At 38.1% G+C, this 22,884-nt stretch overlaps 1 protein-coding gene across 8 annotated transcripts in view; it reads right to left on the bottom strand.

The window, feature by feature from the left end:
• Positions 1–22,884, bottom strand: part of LOC136036513 (sodium channel protein Nach-like) — a 128,296-nt gene that overhangs the window by 19,378 nt on the left and 86,034 nt on the right. For 6 of the 8 annotated variants that reach the window (XM_065718809.1, XM_065718811.1, XM_065718806.1 and 3 more), the window contains exons 6-9: positions 20,234–20,507; positions 14,617–14,676; positions 9,050–9,242; positions 4,372–4,463 (exon numbers count right to left, since the gene is read on the bottom strand). In XM_065718809.1, coding sequence (XP_065574881.1) covers positions 4,372–4,463; positions 9,050–9,242; positions 14,617–14,676; positions 20,234–20,507 — 619 coding nt within the window. The remainder of the gene's footprint in view (positions 1–4,371; positions 4,464–9,049; positions 9,243–14,616; positions 14,677–20,233; positions 20,508–22,884) is intronic. The other 2 variants (XM_065718814.1, XM_065718812.1) reach the window with 2 other exon arrangements.

The following is a 22,884-nucleotide window of genomic DNA, read 5'->3' as shown; positions in this document are numbered from 1 at the left end:
GCTTGTGCTTATATTTTGTATTTGTTCTAGGTGCTTGGGTTTATAAATAAACCATAAATAATCAAATGCTCCATGGTGTCAGACGTCATGGAGATCACCCACCCGTCAATAAACTGGAATGCAGACAACCTCGACTCAGAATGGACCGCATTCGAAAACCACGCAAAGCTCATGTGCCAAGGCCCCCTTGCTGACAAGTCTGAGAAAATAGCATGTGCCTACCTCTTAATCTGGGTTGGTGCACAAGGCAGAGAAATCTTCAGCACTTTTGAGCTTGCGGATGAAGAGAAGGACAAATTCGAGATCTACTTCAAGAAGTTTAGAGACTATGCTGCCCCCAAAAAGAATCAAGTGTTCTCCCGCTATGTTTTTCAGAAAAGAGACCAGAACGACACAGAAAGTACTGACAAATACATAACAGAGCTCAAGATTCTAGTTAAACCATGTGGATACTTAAGTGAAAGTGAGATGGTAAGAGACAAAATAGTTAGTGGAGTCAGAAATCCTAAACCACGTGAAAAACTATTAGCCGTCGGTGACAGCCTTACTCTGGCCCAAGCTGTCACAATATGTCGAGCTCACGAGTCAACCCAAGCACAACTAAAGACATTCGAACAAAAGGAGATAAAACAAGAAGTGGATGCTGTTGCAAAGAGTCGCTCCAGCTTCTCACTTAAAAAGACAGAGTGTTACTTTTGTGGCGGAAATTACTCACCCCAGCATGTGTGTCCTGCAAAAGGGAAAACATGTGCCAAGTGTAAAAGACAGAACCATTTTGCAAAAGTCTGCAAAAGTAAGGCGGTGAATATCGTTGGAAATGAGGCCACAAACACTCCAGCATTCACCAGTGACCTGTAAAACCAGGAAGAAACAGAGGTGTTCCTGTATGCCATCAACAAGGACTCCAGCAAGGATGAAATCTTTGCTGAGATTTCTGTTTGTGGGCAGATCCAAATTGATTTCAAGATCGATACGGGTGCTCAGGTCAACATCCTACCTTCACAGTACCTGGACAAGCTGTCGCCAAAGCCAAAGCTGCTGAAAGCCACGCAACGCCTCACCAGCTACTGTGGATCGACAATACCCTATGTAGGAGTCTGCAACATTCCTTGTCGCTACAAAAATGGGCCTACACAGCAACTCACCTTTTATGTGGTTGAGTCAAACACCACACCTATAATTGGGTTTAAAGCAAGCAAAGACATGAACCTGATCAAGCTTGTTCTGAACATTGAAGAATCACCAGTCAGCGAATATAGTGATTTTTTCAAGGGTATAGGCAAAATTGAAACAGAGTGTGAAATATACTTAAAAGACAATGCAACACCCACAGTACATCCAGCTAGGAAAATACCGCTAGCCCTAAAGCAGAAGCTCAAGACCGAGTTGGAACGCCTAGAAAGTCTCGATATCATCGAAAAGGTCAGTGAGCCAACAGACTGGGTTAATGCCATGGTCATGGTGGAGAAAAAAGATGGTGGTGTGAGACTATGCATCAATCCTGTTGACCTGAACAAGGCGATAAAACGCCCCTACTATCCGGTCCCATCTTTCGACGATGCCGTTGCTGAACTGGATGGAGCAGCAGTATTCAGCAGGCTTGATGCCCGCTCAGGCTACTGGATACTCCCACTTTCCACGCGATCCTCCTACTATACAACCTTCAGCACTATCTACGGCCGATACAGATGGAAGAGATGCCCCTTCGGCCTAGTGTATGCGCAAGACGAGTTCCAGAGAAAAATGGAAGAGGCGTTTGAAGGATTGGAAGGTATCAGAATACTATAAATGATATTCTGGTATATGGAAAGAACCGCGAGGAGCACGACCAGAGACTATCCGCCGTTCTTAGAAGAGCCAGAGAAAAAGGAATCCGCTTCAACAGTGAAAAATGCGAATTTTCCAAAGACAAAGTCAAGTACTTTGGACATATCATTAGCAGAGACGGGATAAAACCAGACCCAGAAAAGATTAGGGCTATACAAGACATGCCAAGCCCACAGTCTAAAGAAGAGCTACAGACACTATTAGGAATGCTCAACTTCCTATCGAAATACATACCCGACCTATCCTCGAAAAATAAGCCACTGAGAGATCTTACTAAAGCCACCGATTTCAGATGGGAAACCGATCACGAAGCAAGTATGAAAGAGATCAAGAGCTGCATTTCAGAAAATCTAGCTTTCTTCGACCATAAATGCAAAGTGGTCGAACTCAAGGTTGACGCTTCAAAGCGTGGACTTGGAGCTGAGCTCTCCTCAAATGGGAAGATCGTAGGATTTGCATCTAGGGCCCTTAGCACGACTGAACAGAACTATTCTCAACTAGAGAAGGAACTGTATGCGATCGTGTTTGGGTGCAAACACTTCCATCACTACATCTATGGAAGAAAAACCATCGTGACAACAGATCATCGTCCATTAGAGAACATCTTATCACGACCACTCCATACGGCACCAGCACGACTACAGCGAATGATGATTCAGATCCAGCCATACGACATCGAAGTACACTATAGCCCGGGGTCAGATATCCCAGTCCCAGATGCACTCTCTCGACTACACCTGCCAGACGTTGATACCAAAATGCAGAATGACATCGAAGTTTTTGTGCATACAGTGATGAAATCCTTGCCAGTGAGCGACTCCAAACTAGACGAAATACGCCGCGAGACAGAAAAAGACACTCAACTCAAGGCAGTCAAAGAACCCATACTCAAAGGATGGCCCGGTACACGCCAGTCGTGCCCAACAGATGCCGTTCGATTCTGGAATATCGAAGACGAACTAGCAATCCACGATGGGTTAGTTTTGAAAGGTCAACGAATCGTCGTACCCCATCCTCTCAGAACCAACATAATTCATCAGCTACACTCAGCACACCTTGGGATCGACAAAACCAAACAGCGCGCCCGGATGATTGTGTACTGGCCACGGATGAACGCTGACATTGAGTCCTTCGTCCAAAAATGTGAAACATGTGCTAAATTTGCAGCAAATAATCAAAAGGAACCGTTGATTAGCAGCCAGCCGCCCTCACTCCCATGGCAACACATTGGCATTGACCTTTTCTACTGGAACAAGACCTGCTATCTCATCACTGCCGACTATTATAGCAAATACTTTGAAATAGACAAATTGTCAAGTCAGACATCAACCGCAATCATCGACAAACTGAAAGCCAACTTCGCACGTTTCGGAATCCCTCAGCTGATAACTTCAGACAACGGCTCACAACTTTTCTCACAAGAGTTCCGAGATTTTGCGCAAGAGTGGGGAATTAGTCTGAAAACCTCCAGCCCCATCTATCCGGGATCATACGGTCTGGTGGAGAAATCAGTAAAAACCTGCAAACGGATACTAACCAAAGCGAAAGAAAGTGGAAACGACCCACATATTGCACTTCTAGAATATAGAAACAGCCCAGTTGACGGCCATGCCTCACCTGCTCAACTCCTCATGAGCCGCCAGCTACGGTCAGTCCTACCATGAACATACAACCAGCTAAAACCAAGAGTCACCCCCCTTCAGACCTTCCTACAACACAGATCGAAGGAACAGGAAAGACAGAAACGCTATCACGATAAGACTGCGAAACCGCTACGTGAACCTCAACTGGAAGACCAAGTTTTTATCCAGAAGAAAACAAACGGCCCCTGGACCAAAGCGAAAATCATATCATGCCATGAGAACCCCAGATCATACGTAGTGGAGACAGAAGACGGTTCCAGGCTGCGACGAAATAGAGTCCATATCTCCCGCCATTCCTTTCCCGTAGCCAAGGAAGAGGTCAGAATCCAGCCCACCACACAGGACGAAAGCAATGACATATCCCAGCCCATCTTAACCGAATCACCCCAGCCAATCCGCACAGACATCGAAACCTCGCCAAGAAATGTTCCTTTACCAAGAGAAGAGGGTGAACCTTCTGACCCACCCCTTGTCCCACCAACCATCGTGCCTACGCCTGAAAATGCCACTCCCGACTGCCCAGCCACAGGGACTAAATCCCCTACCACTACATCAAAGGTGATGCCGCACACCCGCAGCGGCAGAGTGGTTAGGCCACCTAAAAGGCCGGATTTGTAGGCAGACCGCCTTTCATGAAAAGAAGGGAGATGCAGCATTATGGACTAACCCGCTTGTTTATGCTTATGTTGTGCCTAACATTGCTTGCTTGTGCTTATATTTTGTATTTGTTCTAGGTGCTTGGGTTTATAAATAAACTATAAATAATCAAATGCTACAGGGGGGCTTCTGACACAGGAGTGACGATTATATTTGGAAGGAGCGCTGATATGGAGTAGATTGGTACAGCTCTCTTTGTAAACTCAAAAATAAACAAAAAGAAAATATTGGCCATAGGACTTACCAATGAAATCTTCCCATGCTAATCTCAAATCTCGGATGTAGTGAATGACGTAAGCATCTTTATAGAAAAAATGTAAACGAGACAAATTTTCGCTAGAAATTAATTGGAAAAATAAATTACTTTGTCAAGGATAACATAACTAACTTACTTCTTTTTGCCTCCCTAATCCAACTGTAAATTATTTGCAATAAAAAAAAATAGTTGGACACGTTAGCCAAAATCCAATTTCGAAGAGGTAGAAGAAATGCACTAAAACAGCCAAAAAAGGGAGGCAAATCACAAAATTAGTGCCATAACAAGAGGCTCTGAGAACATCCCTCTTATTTAGATTCCTAGGGAAAGCAGCTCTGCAAAGAAGGGGGCGAAGATGAAAGGACCAATGAAAAAGGAGTGTGGCGTCCTGTTGCCCGAGCTTTAAAGATGCCCAGATTTTTTTTTGCATAAATTCAAACTACCAATGATCAAATTTCAATATTACTGTGCTAACAATTAATTTGTATTAAATTTGTAACTAAAATTTCTTTTTTCAGTATTTTTTTCTAACTTCGGTTCAATGCATTTGAGAAACTTTACAACATAGCACGGAATACGCTTATTGGCAAGGCCAAGGGAGGGTTGCGTGCAATTCTTTGCTTCTAATAACTTGAGCCGCTGCCATGACCTCCCACACTTATTTTCATTTATATCTTATTTGTACAGTACGCAAGGGGATTTGGCGTTTGGCCAAGAAACATTTTTTCCTGATAATCTGAATTTACGAAAGAAGTTTTTAAAAATCCTACATAACGATCATTATATGAACGTTACTAAATAAAAATAAGTTTTTTTAACTGAAAGTATGGAGCAACATTGGAAAATAAAGTGAACAGAGGCTATTTCGTATATGAGGAGATCTGACCTCTCTTGAATACTTCACTCTTCACGCTAAAATGTTTTAAAACTTTTAAAAAGATTTTTATTCAATTTTACCAGCCCCTGTGGTTCAGAAGTCGTCCTTAAAGAATTAAGGAGAAAAGTCAAACTTTAGGGTGAAGAAGAATATATTCAGGAATGAAAAACCTCTCTCATATATATATATATATATATATATATATATATATATATATATATATATATATATATATATATATATATATATATATATATATATATATATATATACTAAAACTTAAGAACTTAAAACGTACATAAATTATTACGTTTATGAGACGAGTCCCTTCATTATTTCACTCTTTCCGCTAAAGTTTTACTCTTTTTCTGAATTGTTTAAGAACGACTCATGAAATACAGGGGCTGGTTAATTAGAACAATAAGAGGTTAATTTAAAAGTATTTTTTAGCGTAAGAAGCGAGGTATTGAGGAGGAAGAAACCCCCTCATGTACGTAATGATTTCTGTTCGTTTTATGTTCTAATATTGCTCCTTGCTTTCAATTGAAAAAAAAAACGTGTTATCTTATTTAATAAAAGATAAAATCCTCTCAACAACAGATTCAACAAAGATAAAATTAGGAGTTTCATTTCATTCCATGTGGAGAGACATCTGAACAAAACATGTTGTGGGAAATAAACTGCTTGATAAAATCAGTAAAAAGAGTGGGGTGGGGACCACGAAGTGAAGGCGTGTCGAGAAGTAAGTGACTGGTATTGCAAAGTGAAAGGTCTTGAAAACCTTTATGAAACCCCAGTTTTCATAAAGGTTTTCAAGACCTTAAATTCAACTTTCATCATTTTTTGTAACTCGGTGAAATCTGTGTGATTATGAGGGACCGGCGTCCCCCCAGGAAATCTTCCCCTGGAAAATCCCCTCTAGAAAATTTCCACACGCGCAAAAATGAGCATAAATTAAAATGTGGGTACAAAACAGGGTTTAATGTCGATCAGATGTCTTAAGGGGTAACAAAAAACGAAATATGAAAAAAGATTCCAGGGCAGGTAGGGGCTGATCTCCAATCACTTTCGACTATAAAAAGAGGACTAGAACTTTCAATTTTGATCTAATGAGCATCCACAGAGGTGGACGTAGAAGTCCACGACGTCCACGTCCACGACGCCGACGACGTCCACGACGTAGTTCCCCGTCGTCCACGACGGGGAACTTGGTGATGAGGAGGGGGCAGCCCATTTGGAATATATTCTGCTTGTTTTAGTATTTAATTTTACTCTTCACTTTCATAATAACGGCTTATGAATTATATATCCCTTTCAACCACCCCTCCCCCTCCTTAGAACATTGTGTTTTATATGAAGGCTTAATGAGAGTTAGGATATTTAATCATTAAGATGCACCCTTTGAGGCATCTACATCCTCCTAAGTGATAAAACGATAGGAGAATCCGAATGAGGTCTCAAGCTCTTATTTACAAAAATTTAGAGTTTTTTTTTATTATTTTCACCAAAAAAGATCACAGATGTGGGTAGATTTTTTTTTCACCCCTGGGAAGATCTTATCAAACCAACAATCCTAGAAGATCGGGTTAGGGTTCACTCGAATTTTGAATAAAACTTTTAGTGCCCTTTTAAGTGACCAAACAAACTGAAGGGCAACTAGCCCCCTGGGGAATTTTCAATGGGGAGAAAATTTTCTGAGAGGATTTTCTCAGAGTTCGTATATAGATTATTTTTATTTGTTTTTCTTTCTCTTTGGATGCACAATTTTAAATATGGAAAGAATGTTACGGAGGAATTGCCGGGGGAAGATTTTCAGCAGGAAGGGAATTTTCCAGGGGAATTTTTACACAAAAAGGAATTTTACTTTTTTTTTACAAGGGGGGGGGGTATTCCGGAGGAATTTTCCGCTGGGAAAATTTTCTGTGGGGGAGAATTTTCCGGGAATTTTCGGGAGCACTGAAATAATGTATATTTAAAAATGTCCTTTCTTATGACCTCAAAAATCCAGCTTTTTGCATGCTGCTGACCAGTTTCTTGTGCTTCTATTTATTTTAATCATTAAAAAGGAGCTACTGATCTCCCAATCAACAATGCCACACATACACCCCAAAATCGTCTTTGCAAATGAAGCTATAGAAAGAGTCAACGAGACTCCTCGGAATCCAATTCTTCACAGATCTCTCCTGGAAAACCCACTTCGATCATATATGATTCTCGTGTGAAAGAAAGCTAGGGATCGCTCTTTTTTGCAAAACAAAAAAGCTTCGAACGCCCAGCTATTTTACAAGTGTTGTACCAGGCCCATCGCCGAGCATAGATGCCCGCTGCACGTGATTATCTGAAAACGTTGTTTACATCCCTTTAAAGTATCCAAATTATTAGGGCTAGTAGGGCAAGGTTCATTCATTCCCTGTATCTCTCCAGTCAGTTAATGAAAGATTTGATGGAGCGTCCATGACTTTTTTTTACAAGTACGTAAAGTTTTTTCCTTCTCCAGAGCTTTCTCCTATTGCACCTATCTCCGTTGTTCAACAAACAAGAAAGACATGAAGGCACACAGCTTGGTCAAATAATCTTACACGCTGGGAACACCGTCCTTGAAGAACAGCTTCACTTAATGTTGTGCTTTTGTTGGAACAATTTGTCTGGGGACATTATCCCTAAAAGGTTCTCTGTAGGCTCCTTCAAAAGAAGGTTCAAAATTCATCTAAAATATCGTGATGGAGCGACTTGCAGCGAATCAAAGTTTACCTGGCCCCGCAAATTTTGGAATAAAAACATAATTCTAAATTGTTACAATACAGCACTGTAAGAAATTCTGCAAACACTGCAATGACATAACATAGGTAAAAAAAGAAACATGTAATTTAATTCCCCATTCAGGACTACTTTCAAAAATATAATAATCCCCTCTTTTACAAGCACAAACTCAGCCTCCCTAACATCTCTAGGGTATATACAGGGACGGATACAGAAATATCGTTTGGTTGGGGGTTAACATGCGCCTAAAATCACTACTTGAATCCACCCCTGGCTATATACAAAAGTTAACTGATTTCTTTTAAAAATTAAATTTATTTGGTGTTATGACCCAACTCTTTATGTTAAAGAAGGGGGCAAAATGATAAATCAGTAAACTTCCGTCAGAAAATATTAAGAGAGGGGGGCTAAGGCACAGTTTATTGAACTTTTTATTATGAACATTAAATGGGAAATCTTAGAGTACATTTGTTTCTATTTGATTTTGTTTGACGCCGTAAATTTACAAAAATTAAAAACTAATAATACCAGTCGATTCTCAATTCAACACCTTTCTTAAATATAATATTTGCCACCGGGGTAATAGCGTCCTCCTCCCTAATGCCTGGCTATAGCACTAGAGTAAACAAGTCTGTAGATTCTGTTGGTTAGCATTATTTTTGGTTTTTATTTTTGTTTGTTTTATTTTTTGTTGGGATATTATTTTTGTCTCATATTTCTCATAAACAGCCTTTTCATATAACGCCAGTTTGAATATCAATAAGCAAACTTTTGCACAGAGCCTACGATTAAAGCTTGGTGTTGTGGGGGGAGGGCCAGGGTGCAATAGTCACGGTGATTAAAATTATATTTAGAAAAATTATTGGATGGGAATTCATATCATGTTACTCTTTTGCTATTATGTAGCAAATTTAGAAGCAAAGAGGTTGCAGAAGATAATCATTTATTTTTTATAGCAAAATAATCTGATATAGCCAGGAGTTGCTTTTCTTCATTTTACGAAAATAATAATAGGAGAAGTCACATTACCTATTATAAGTTCTATTTGAGAACTTCTCCAGTTTGTCAGAAGAGGCGTTTCCAATGTTTTTTATACTTTCCAGAAAACCCCCATTGTAAAATCCATATCCAGGAAAAACCGCATGAGAAAGCTCAACATGGTAAATGATGTTATCGCAAGCGTCTTCGCATCCACATTGAATTTCCAGCCGTCGTATCATCACTGAAGCAAAAATAACATTCTTACAAAATATGTAGAACAAAGCTTTAAAAATAAAACAAATTTAAAGATACAAAATTAGGTAGGCTTATATTTTACATTTATAAGCATATTATATGTTATATTTATATATTATCCCAACCATACTCAAGAAGTGAAGTTAGGTTAAACATAATGAAATATGACAAAATATTATGAAATGATTGTTGGAAAAGAGTGAAGCTTTGAATGATAGTGAAGCTTATCTGCAGACCAGATAAGAATCTGGTCTGCCTGTGGTCGACCTTCTCGGGGTACTGTGTTTGATCTAAAACAAAAGACGAAACTCGAATATAAACGCCATCTTCGTGCCGTTCGTTACTCCGGTGAAACTTTTCCGAAAAGTAATAGTGAGTGGCGAAAAGTGATAAATTCTGCCAAGTTTCCGGATGCAAGTTCTAGTGATATTATATCTCGTCCATCTTGGATTGAACATTATTCAAAAATATTTTCGAATGTTAATTATGCAGTGCATAAGCGTTTCTCATGTTTGCTTGAAAAAAATTTGCCGTCACGTTTATGTCAGAGACATGTGATTCCAGTTGAAAAGTGGGCTATTGTTAAAGGTATTAAGGGTTTAAAATCAAAATCTTTGGATGTTGATGGGATTAGTGTTTTGAATCTTGTTCCGAATTCTTTTGAACTGGTATCTCATCTCCAACTGTTTTTTCAAATGTGTTTGAGTAGTTCGTGTGTGCCCGACTCGTTCTTATGCGGTAGCGTTACGTCACTTCTAAAAAAAGGAAAAGATCCGGTTTCTTGTAGTTCGTATAGGCCCATAACGGTAGCTTGTACTCTTAGCAAGCTTTTTGAACACCTCATACTACCTTATATCACTAAGCTTGCTCGAAATGATGATAATCAATTTGGTTTTAGATCTGGGCTAGGCTGTCAGCATGCTCACCGTGTTTTGACTTCTTTATTAAAAGATGCCCATCGCACTCGTCGCGTACTTCATTTCGCAACCCTAGACTCGTCTAAAGCATTTGACAGTATTTGTCATACTCAAGCATGGATAGCATTATACCAGAGAGGAGTAAATCCGTCGGTAATTCACGTGCTTCGTTTTTGGTACTCGCATTCTTACCTTCGCCTTAAGTCATTAGATAATTCTTATTTTGGTCATATCCCTGTTCGTTGCGGTGTAAGACAAGAGGGAGTTCTTTCGCCGTACATTTTTAATGCTTGTATTGAAAATGTATTATCAAAAATATCGACTACGTGCCTACTCGGACCATCTGATATCTCATATCTGGCTTATGCGCATGACCTTCTTCTAATTAGTCAATCTGAGTCTGGTCTTGCCCGTTCAGTGAAGTCAGTTACTTCTGCTTTCCGCGATATCGGCCTGTACCTAAATATTGACAAGTGCGAGTTTCTTGTTTTCAACGGTAATAATTGTTCAGAATCACTATACTGCGGTGGTTTTAGTATTCCCCGTGTTAAATCGTTTCGTTGGCTTGGTATAACAGTTTGCGATTCTATGAATGCTCTCCGGTCTCGTGCTGTCAAAGATATTAGTGATAAGCTGATGCTCGGTTACTCTAAGATTGTAGCAAATCGTGGACACTATAGGAGAAGAGCGCTAACTCGACTTTACTCAAATCTTTTTGATCATTCTGTGCTGTTCTATTCTGGTATTAGGCCACTTCTGTTGACTGGTGATCTAAAACGTATTTGCATAAATTATTACTGCAAAGTTCTTTTATATCTACCTCGTTCTTACCGGAATGCAAAACTGGTTAAAAAGTATTGTGCAACAGATATCACTGGTGCTTTCGACAAATTATCTGCGAAGCTAGCTATTGAAGCGCTTTATAGGCTAGGATGTTTTCATCGCCTTATCCGTCTTTTTTCTGTATGTGATTAAATTTGTTTCTTTTGTATTACTTTTGCTGTTTTTCTTTTGTATTTTACTCCACTTAACCTCTGTTTTGTGAAGTGGGTGATAAATAAATTATTATTATTATTATTATTATAGTGGTGGGGAAAGTGAGCTGTTAGTATTATTAGCCTAGTAGTATTATCAGTATTAGTATTCTTACTATTATTAGTATTATTATTCTTCGTTTTAGTATATTATAATATATTATATTAGTATTATTAATATTAGTATTATTATTAGTAATATTAGTCTTATTATTAGCATCAAACAGTTCGTGGTAACGAACTGTAGTAAGGAGAGACCCGGTCAATAGTAATCGAAACTCCAAAAAACGGAATATTGATACCAATAGTTACGTCAAAAGAATCGGATTTTAATGCTGATCTTAAATATATAAGCTTCATGAAGTTTAGTCTTACCCATCAAAAGTTACGAGCCTGAAAAAATTTGCCTTATTTTAGAAAATAGGAGAAACACCACTTAAAAGTCATAGAATCTTAACGAAAATCACACTATCAGATTCATCGTATCAGTAGTATTCATCGTATAGTAGAAGTTCCAAGCTCCTATCTACAAAAATGTGGAATTTTGTATTTTTTGCCACAAGACAGATCACGGATGCGTGTTTTTTTTGCTTTTTTTTGGTTTATTTTTCCAGGGGTGATCGTATCGACCCAGTAGTCCTAGAATGTCGCAAGAGGGCCCATTCTAACGCAAATTAAAAGCTATAGTGCTCCTTTTAAGTGACCAAAAAAATTGGAGAGCACCTAGGCCCCCTCCCACGCTCATTTTTTCCCAAAGTCACCAGAAAAAATTCTGAGATAGCCATTTTATTCAACATATTCAAAAACCTAAAAACTATGTCTTTGGGGACGACTTACTCCTCCACAGTCCCCGTGGGAGGGGCTGCAAGTTACAAACTTTGATCAGCGTTTACACATAGTAATGGTTACTGGGAAGTGTACAGACACTTTTAGAAAGATTTTTTGGTTAGGGGGGAGGGGTTGAGGGGGGCTGGGTTTATTCAGGGGTAACTTTCCGTTGAGGAATTTGTCACGGAGGAAGAAAATTTCCAGGGTTCTTCACCCTGGAGGATTCAGGGGGCGCAGGATTCTTTAGCATTTTTTTAAAGAGCAATGAAAAAATAAAAATGAAAAAGTTTCTTCAACAGAAAGTAAGGGGCAGCATTACAACTTAAAACGAACAGAAATTATTACGCATATGAGGGGCTCACCTACTCCTAATACCTTGCTCTAGTAATTTCATTAATTCCAACTATTTATTCTACGGCCTTTGTGATTCAGGGGTCATTTTTAAGGAATTGAGACAAAATTTAAGCTTCAATATAAAGAGCCAGGTGTTGACGTGGGGCCGAACCCCCTCATATACTTAATAAACTCATACGAATTTAGAAGTTTGTTACGTAAGTTAATTCGTAAGTTACGTATATTTTTACTAATAAGAACTATCGTAAAATAAGAAGTTTTAGTTGCCTTTTTAAGTAACCAAAAAATTGGAGAGTAACTAGGCCTACTCCCCCACTCCTTTTCTTCCCAAAATCGTCCGATCAAAGCTATGAGAAAGCCATTTAGCCAAAAAAAAATTAAAATGCAAATTTCTTTTTAACTATTCAAAACGTTCAGAAATTAAATAAAAAAGCAATTTTTTTTAAGTGAAAGTAAGAAGCGACATTAAAACTTAAAACGAACAGTATATGAAAGGGGCTGTTCCCTCCTCATCGCCCCACTCTTTACGCTAAAGTTTTTTACTGTTTTAAAAAGTAGATTTGAAAGAAAGAGTCAAACTTTAGCGTAAAGAGTGGGGTGTAGAGGAGGGAACAGCCCCTTTCATTTACGGAGTAATTTCTGTTCGTTTTAAATTTCAATTTCACTCTTACTTTCAGTTAAAAAAATTTGTTTTTTTTTATTTAATTAGATATTAAAAACACAGCAGAACTGGGACGTCTATTCCAGGGCCTTAATTCACATCCATGATCATAAATAAGTTTGAATGGACATGCATTTCGAGGACGCTAGAAAACATGTGCCCCGTTCCTTCTCTTACAAATTATCAGGACTCCTAGAAATGTCCCTATAGGTGCTTGTATTTTCAATGCAATCCACCTACCTTTCCCAATGAAAAGCGAAGATGTATTCCCTTTACCGCAAAAATGCTGATTAAGTGCCTACGTCGCACCACTAATTTTTATTAGTTATTAATCCCGTCTTTATTAGTGAATTCATAATTGGTTAGTCGAGGGGTTGAATCTGATATGTTCATTTTCTTCAATCAGGACCTTTAATTATACCCACACGCACGGGATGGACACGCAACCAGTAGGCCCTACATGCTTTTCACAAGTACAAAAAAAAAAATCAAGAATGCCTACTTGATTATGGAGAAACCCCCAGCCCTCCCTCTCTGTTAAGGCAAGTAAATTACTAAAACCTTCCACAATGAACACAAAATCTTCTTACTTATGTGGAACTACCCTTCCCCTAAGTGTCAGAAATTTTGTCATCGTTAATTGTACAAAGCAGCTTAAATTGCAGAGAAGCAAAGACAGAGTTTAGCGGTAGAATACAATCGCTTCGCTTGTGTCTTAACTAGGATTCTGTGTTGGAGGGGTTCTAGACTTTTTGAGCGTGTACGCAAGGGAAGGAGGTTCAAATAATGCAAGGAACAATAAGGTTCTTTTATAGCATCAATGTTACATTTTAAGTGTACGAAACACTTTCTTACACTTTCAAGGGGAAGTTCCACCCCCTTTTAATTCACTCTTCAAAAAAGCCCTGATGCATCATTAACAGCAAGATAAACAAGCGTATAATAAAATTTGAAGGATTCATATCCTTCGGTTTTTACAGATCATTCGGTTTCGTTTCTTTCTGGTATTTACCCTATTTTTCATAAAAAAGATATCAACTCAATTCGTTCTTATTATTTCCGGTTTTCCCGTTTTCTATTGTATCTGCCTCCATGGTATAGGAATAGGAGCCTCATATCTATTTATAGTTTCCCGGATATTGGGTCGAAGATCACGGAGCTTGCTGGCAAAACACCCCAGTCTACTTATAACTATCTGCCCGCCCACAGAGGCCTTACTTGTTTGCTTTAGTTTCTTGTTTTTTTCTGTTTTGTGTAGTGTTTGTCTTGTTTCTTTTATTGATACTCCGCTTTGATATTTTATAACGGGTCAAAAATTAATTATTATTGTTATTATTATATACATTCAAGAAAGTCTCTCAGTAACTTTTTTTTAACACATGATAATCAGGAAAAATGTGGAAATTTAATTGTAAATAAGTGATATAATAAGCCAAAAAAAACTGATTTAACTATTAATATAAACAAAATTAGTAAAAAAAGACTAATGAGAGGTGAATAAGACCTAAACGTCGCAATTATTGTATAAGAACAATGGTAAAGAAGGATAGAGATATATGAACTTACTGGTAACGTTCGCCAAACAAGGATATCCTCTCAAATTACAAGATTTGAGGTTCGAGCTGACTGTAAAGAGTAAAAGAGAATCATTTTATAAAAAAAGTAAACAACTATGATTTTATGAAGACCAAGTCTAGACATAAAGGGGTAGGAAAGTTAATTTTCCCAAAATTGAGTAAAGGATTTTTCCTGGAACATTCGTGAGAACTTACACCTAAAAGTTGATTTTACTTTGGACAATTAGCCTCACGGGCAATGGCAGGGGGAGGAAGGGTCATGGCCCCCTGGAAATTCGGAACTATAAAGTAATTATAAGGAAACTAAAGGAAAAAGAGCAAGATAGGGAAAAACCTTGGAAAAATTGAGTGTTGCCCACATTTTGAAAATATAAGTTTATATTTGTGACTGAATGACTCCTTTCCAGTTTTCAACAAACCTTTTTATGGCACTTGATATTAACCAAGTGACATATAGCAATCGTAAATTCTGTCGGTCTGTCGTACCCGGTTTTGCTACTTTAGGCACTTCCAGGTAAGCTAGGACAATGAAATTTGGCAGGCGTATCAAGGACCGGACCAGATTAAATTAGAAATAGTCGTTTTCTCGATTTGACCATCTGGGGGGAGTGGGGGCCCGTGAATTCCGAAAAATAGAAAAATTAGTGTATTTTTAATTTAAGAACGGTTGATCAGATGTCAATGAAATTTGATGTTTGGAAGGATATCGTGTCTCAGAGCTGTTATTTTAAATCCCGGCCGGATCTGGTGACATTGGGGTGGAGTTGGGAGCGGGAAACCTAAAATTTTGAAAAATACTTGCAGTGGAGGGATCGGGATGATACTTGGTGGGAAAAATAAGCACAAGTCCTAGATACATGATTGACATAACCGGAACGGATCCGCTCTCTTTGGGGTAGTTGGGGGGGGGGGGTAATTCTGAAAAATTAGAAAAAGATGAGGTATTTTTAACTTACGAACGGGTGATCGGACCTCAATGAAATTTGATATTTAGAAGAATATCGTGCCTCAGAGCTCTTATTTTAAATCTCGAACACATCTGGTGACATTGGGGGGGGGGTTGGGAGGGGGAAACCTAAAACTTGGAAAACACTTAGAGTGAAGGGATCGGGATGAAACTTGGTGGGAAAAATAAGCACAAGTCCTAGATACGTGATTGACATAATCGGAATGGATACGCTCTCTTTGGGGTAGTTGGTGGGGGGGGGGGGGTAATTCTGAAAAATTAGAAAAAATGAGGTATTTTTAACTTACGAACGGGTAATCGGATCTCAATGTAATTTGATATTTAGAAGAATATCGTGTCTCAGAGCTCTTATTTAAATCCCGAACAGATCTGGTGACATTGGGGGGGGGAGTTGGGAAGGGGAAACCTAAAACTTGGAAAACGCTTAGAGTGGAGGGATCGGGATGAAACTTGGTGGGAAAAATAAGTACAAGTTCTAGATACATGATTGACATAACCGGAATGGATTTGCTTTCATTTTGGTAATTGGGGGGGGGGGGTTAATTCTGACAAATTAGAAATAATGAAGTATTTTTAATTTACGAACGGGTTATCGGATCTCAATGAAATTTGATATTTAGAAGGATATCGTGTCTCAGAGCTGTTATTTTAAATCCTGACCAGATCTGGTGACATTGGGAGGGGACTTGGGAGGGGGAAACCTAAAACTTGGAAAACACTTAGAGTGGAGGGATCGGGATGAAACTTGGTGGGAAAAATAAGCACAAGTCCTAGACACATGATTGGCATAGCCGGAACGGATCCGCTCTCTTTAGGATAGTTGGGGGGGGTTAATTCTGAAAAATTAGAAAAAATGAGGTATTTTTAACTTACGAACGGGTGATCGAATCTCAGTGAAATTTGATATTTAGAAGGATATCATGTCTCAAAGCTCTCATTTTAAATCCCGAACAGATCTGGTGACGTTGGGGGGGGGGAGTTGGGAGGGGAAAACCTAAAACTTGGAAAACACTTAGAGTGGAGGGATCAGGATGAAACTTGGTGGGAAAAATAATCACAAGTCCTAGATACATGATTGACATAACCGGAACGAATACGCTCTCTTTGGTGTAGTTGGGGGGGGGGCTAATTCTGAAAAATTAGAAAAAATGAGATGTTTTTAACTTTGAACGGGTCATCGGATCTCAATGAAATTTGATATTTAGAAGGATATCGTGTCTCAGAGCTCTTATTTTAAATACCGACCGGATCTGGTGACATGGGGGGAGTTGGGAGGGGAAACCTAAAACTTGGAAAACACTTAGAGTGGAGGGATCGGGATGAAACTTGGCGGGAAAAATAAGCACAAGTCCTAGATACATGATTGACATAACCGGAACGGATCCGCTCTGTTTGGGGTTGTTGGGGGGGGGGGGGCTAATTCTGAAAAATCAGAAAAAATGAGGTACTTTTAACTTACGAACGGCTGATCGGATCTCAATGAAATTTGATATTTAGAAGGATATCGTGTCTCAGAGCTCTTATTTTAAATCCCGAACAGATCTGATGACATTGGGGGAGAGTTGGGAGGAGAAAACCTAAAACTTGGAAAAAACTTAGAGTGGAGGGATCGGGATGAAACTTGGTGGGAAAAATAAGCACAAGTCCTAGATACATGATTGACATAACCGGAATGGATCTGCTCTCTTTGGGGTAGTTGGGGGGGGGGTTAATTCTGAAAAATTAGAAAAAACGAAGTATTTTTAAATCACGAACGGTGATCGGATCTCAATGAAATTTGATATTTAGAAGGATATCGTGTCTCAAAGTTCTTTTTTTAAGTTCCAACCGGATCTGGTGACATTGGGGGAGTTTGGGGTGGGGGAATCTAAAATCATGGAAAGCGCTTAGATTGGAGGGATCGGGATGAAACTTTGTGGGAAAAATGAGCAGAAGTCTTAGATACTTGATTTACATAATTGTAACGGATCCGCTCTATTGGGGGGGGGAGGGGAGTTAATTCTGAAAAATTAGAAAAAAATGATGTATTTTTAACTTACGAAGGAGTGATTGGATCTTCATGAAACTTCATATTTAGAAGGACCTCGTGACTCAGATCTCTTGTTTTAAATCTCAACTGGATCCAGCGTAATTGGGGGGGGGAAGTTGAGGGGAACCGTAAATCTTAGAAAATACTTAAAGCAGTGAGATCAGGATGAAACTGGATGGGAAGAATAAAAACCTGTCTAAGACACATGACTGACATAACCGGACCGGATCTGCTCTCTTTGGTGGAGTTGGGGGGGGGGTAATTTTGAACATTGAGGTATTTGTAACTTACGTAAGGGTGACCAAATCTTAATGAAATTTGATATTTAGAAGGGTCTTGCGCTTTAAAGCTCTAATTTTAAATTCAGACCAGATTCTGTGACATTGGGGGGGGGGGGAGTTGGAGGGGAAAACCGGAATTCTTGGAAAACGTGAAAATTGGGGTATTTTTATTTTACGAATAGGTGATCGGATCTTAATGAAATTTGATTTTTAGAAGGAATCCATGTCTCAGAGCTCTTATTTCAAATCCCGACCAGATCTTTTGACATTGGGGGGAGTTGGAGGGGGAAATCTTGGAAAACACTTGGAGTGGAGGAATTGGGATGAAGCTTGGTGGATAGAATAAGCAAATGTCCTTAGTACGTGATTGATGGAACCGTACTGGATTCGCTCTCTTTGGGGGAGTTGGGGGGAGGGGTTCCGTTATTTGGTGAGTTTGGTGCTTCTGGACGTGCTAGGACGATGAAAAGTGATAGGCGTGTCAGGGAGCTGCACAAATTAACTTGATAAAGTTGTACTGAATTATGGTTAAATCTCTTGAATAAAATTGGGAAGACAGTATATGTGGTGATACTTTTATACCTGATGTTTATTTTCCAAGGAGAAGTTGTCTGCAGAGTAACTGTAGTCAATGGTTTTTAAAAAGATTGTCCCAAATCTTATTATCATGGGAAATAAAAAGCCCAAACTTTACATTATAATCATCATCTAAGATTCGACCCAACGTGAATTAAATAAAAAACAACAAGTTTTTTTAACTGCAAGTAAGGAGTGATATTAAAACTTAAAACGAACAGAAATTATTCCGTATATGAAAGGGGTTATCCCTCTGCAACACCTCGCTCTTTACGCTAACGTTTGACTCTTTGTCATAATTCTACTTTTTCAAACAATAAAGAAAACTTTAGCGTAAAGAGTGAGTTGTTGCAGAGGGATAACTCCTTTCATATACGGAATAATTTCTGTTCGTTTTAATTTTTAACGTCGCTGCTTACTTGCAGTTAAAAAAACTTGTTTTTTTATTATTTAATTTCTGAACGTTTTTGAATTAATGCATTATTTTATTTTGGCTCACCGCCCATGAATAATTAAAACGAAATTTGCATATTATTATTTTTGGCTAAATGGCTTTCTCATAGTTTTTACTAAACGATATTAATAAAAAAAAGAGTGAGGGAGGAGGCCTAGTTGCCCTCCAGTTTTCGGTTACTTAAAAATGCAACTGGATATTTTTATTTTTTTACGAGCCTTTCTGGTAGTAATAAACATGCGTACCTTACGAATTAACTTACATAACGAACATCTATATTTGTGCATTTTTATTACGTATATGAGGCAGTTTGCCCCCTCGTCAATACCTAGTTCTTTACACTAAAGCTTGAATTTTATCCCAAATCTTTAAGAATGACCCCTGAACCGCAAAGGCCGTAGAATAAATAGTCGAAATTACTAAAAATACTTTATCGTAAAGAGCAAGGTATTGCGGAAGAGATGAACTCCCTTATATACGTGATATCTTATGTTCGTTTTAAATTTTAATGCTACTATTTACTTCTAGGTGATTTTTTTTCTCATTTTTTTTTTTTAAATAACACTAGAAAATCCTGCGCCCCCTTTAGGGAAATTCTCCTCCCTCATGATAAATTCCTCCATGGAAAGGTCCTCCCACGTAACCCCCTCCCCCCGACCCCCCTTTAACGTGAAAAGTCCCCCCGAAATCGTCTGTACACGTCCCAATAACCATTACTAAATGTAAATTAAATAAAAAAACAAATTTTTTTCATGGGAAATAGGAGCGACATTAAAAGTTAAAACGAACAGAATAAAATTCCACATTTTTGTAGATAGGAGCTTAAAACCTCTTCAGTAGTTTTCTGATACGCTGAATCTGATGGTTTAATTTTCGTTAAGATAATTTGACTTTTAGGGGGTGTTTCCCCCTATTTTCTAAAATAAGGCAAATTCTCTCAGGCTCGTAACTTTTGGTGGAAATTTTTTCAGGCTCGTAACTTGATGAAACTTATATATCTAGAATCAGCGGAAAAATGTGATTCTTTTGGTGTAACTATTGGTATAAAAATCCATTTTTAGAGTTTCGGTCACTTTTGAGCCGGGTCGCTCCTTTCTACAGTTCGTTACCGCGAACTGTTTGAAACAGGCTACGTCTACGGTCTTAGAACTGCAGCAATAAGCAGTTCGGTTACTGAGGGTTCAAGCATTTTTTTCCTGGAAAGTTACAGTTCTAACAACCAAACATTTCTATTATTGTGTATATCCTTAGAAACGTTGTTTATTAACCAAAGTAATTCACAAACAAAATCCTTCTTACCTGGATAATAAAAAGGCCGACAACCACAAATTTTCATCATGGCCTCTGTTTCACATTCGAGAAGACAGGATGCACTTGTGTATGTGGGCAACCATTTAAGTTTAAACGAATTGAAGCGGCACATCAGCTTCTCAAGGGGCAGATCAGCTGACTCTACTCTTGGTTCTGTGGAAGTAATTGCTGGCGTAATAGCAGTGTAAAGCTCCATTCCAGGACCAGCAAGAAAACCGCGCTTTCCAGGATCTGGAAATTCTTCAGAATGACCAACCAGAATCTAAACGGTCAAACAATTGTTATAATCAAGATGCCCATAATCGAAAATATTTTAATTTGAAACAGATTACCAACATCATTTTTTCGAGGACAGGAGGTGATTTTGGAGGAAGGACAGAGGGGAAATTCTAGGGATGCAAAATTTCAAGTAAATAATATCAAACAGTTCGTGGTAACGGGGCTTTTCCTCCTCAACGCCCCACTCTTTACGCTAAATTTTCTTACTGTTTTAAAAATAGAGCTAAGAGAAAGAGTCAAACTTTAGCGTAAAGAGCGGGGCGTTGAGAAGGAAAAGCCCCTTTCATATACGGAGTAATTTTTGTTCGTGTTAAGTTTTAATGTTGCTCCTTACTTTCATTTAAAAAACTTGTTTTTTTATTTAATAATGGTCATAAATAATGACGAAGAACACACTGCCTTTCCATAATAAAACAACAGAAGAGAGAAGAATGAGGACTTTTTTCCCAAGACAGTGAACTAACAAAACCTATTTGAATATTTCAGCCCTATATCTAAGGGCCGTCTTCAGCAAAGAAAATAATAAACAATAAAAAATAAAGGTTCTCGGTTTAAAATCCATTCTTTTTTTATCAAAAGCCTTGGCATGATTACTTCTTAACAAAAAGTTCAGCCAAGACTGTGTGATAAAAGCAAACATTTTACAAGATAAAAAGGTTCATTCATTTCACTACCTGTTTTTATTAAAAACTGGAATAATTTCTTATTGCGATATTTGCCTTCTCTGCAGCTAATCTGATAGTTCTTTTGGGATTGGGCATAATTATAGTTTATACTTTAATTATAGTTATAGTTTATATTATAGTTTATAGTATATAATTATAATTATACACACAATTAATTATAGAGAATAATCTAATTCAAAATAAAACAAAAAAAGGAACGAATAAAAACAAGCCCAATCCCAAAAGAATGCATTCTAGCCATTTTATCCTTCTCTGACTGTAAGCCTCGAATGGCGAGACAGAACCAAATTTTTCGTACAGCCTACTGTTTAAAATAAGGTCAGCCAAAAGGATACCCGAAACAGCCATAAGACAATTTCTCTGGGAAATATCTAACAAATTCTCCTCCGTCTTTTGCAGTGCCCATGTTTCAAAACCATGTCTGACAACTGTCTAATTTTGGTTCGCAGACTTATCTTCCTTTTCTTCCAGATTTTTTCAACTGTAAAACAACACCCTCGGTCTATGCTATTCATTTTCAACATCTTCACGGCACCCACCATCTTTACTGATATTACACCTAGGTAAGTGAAGCTTCTCAGTTTAGCGATCTCCTCCTTACCCTACATTGTCTCTTCCCCTTCACTTATCCCAGTCTTAACGACGTAATATTTTGAATGTTAATTCTCAAACCTTTTTTTTTGCGTCCTCAAAATCGTCTCTCAAAAATCTCCAAACATTCACATTGCTAACATTTTCATTAAAACCATCAAATATTCTACATAATTTAAGTCTAGGACAATTTAAAATCCCGATTTGATTCCGTGCTCTCTCATAATTTTTACTGCGTTTCTTAGGACAAAGTCATCTGTTGTCAATATAAATAGGGATAAAACGCAACCTTGCTTAACACCTGATTCAATAAAAACCAGTTACTAGTTACTTTTTCCTTTACCGCAGCAATGTTTTTCTCGTACATACCAATCATCACTTTAATGTCTTTATCTGATATACCATAAAAGGATAGGACCTTTACTAAAACTACTAGATATTTACTAGACATTGCACTAACATGTGCATTTAGACTATCGGTTCAACCAAACATTTGCTCTTAATCTGTGAAACTGAAGACTAAAGGGGTTGGATGACTCAGTGACTTCTCAATTATAATCTAAGAATGAACATTTGTTCGACGCATCTTTTTCCCTTCCAAAAGATGAACTGTTTTTCATTTAAAACTTAATTTAAAGTATCTCTGAGCCTAACAAGTATCATCATAACAAGTAATTTCCTTTCTACAAAAATTTATCTAATACCTCTATAATTACCACATTTACTCACATTTTTCTTGTAGAGGGGTTTAGTTAAGTTTTTCCAAACATTGCTAGGTATTTCACCTTTTCAAAAATCATACTCAGTATCATTAGAAGCTTATCTCTAGCTTCATAACCACCCTATAAAAAAAACTCATTTACTATGCTATCAGCATCTGGTGTCTTATTATTTTTAATTTGTTTTAGTTCACTGAAATTTCCTCGCAGAATAAATCTTTTAAATCCAAGGTGTCACAAACTTTTTTATTTTCCTCTATATCTTTTCCTGTAGCTTTATCATGGTTTAGCACGTTCTATGAATGTTGTGCCTATCCCTTTTTAAATCACTAATTGTGGCCCCGTTCCTATCTTTGATTAGGAC

Source organism: Artemia franciscana, chromosome 15 (genome assembly GCF_032884065.1).
Source record: "Artemia franciscana chromosome 15, ASM3288406v1, whole genome shotgun sequence".
NCBI classification, from domain to species: domain Eukaryota; kingdom Metazoa; phylum Arthropoda; class Branchiopoda; order Anostraca; family Artemiidae; genus Artemia; species Artemia franciscana.
This window is presented reverse-complemented; position numbering and strand designations above follow the sequence as displayed.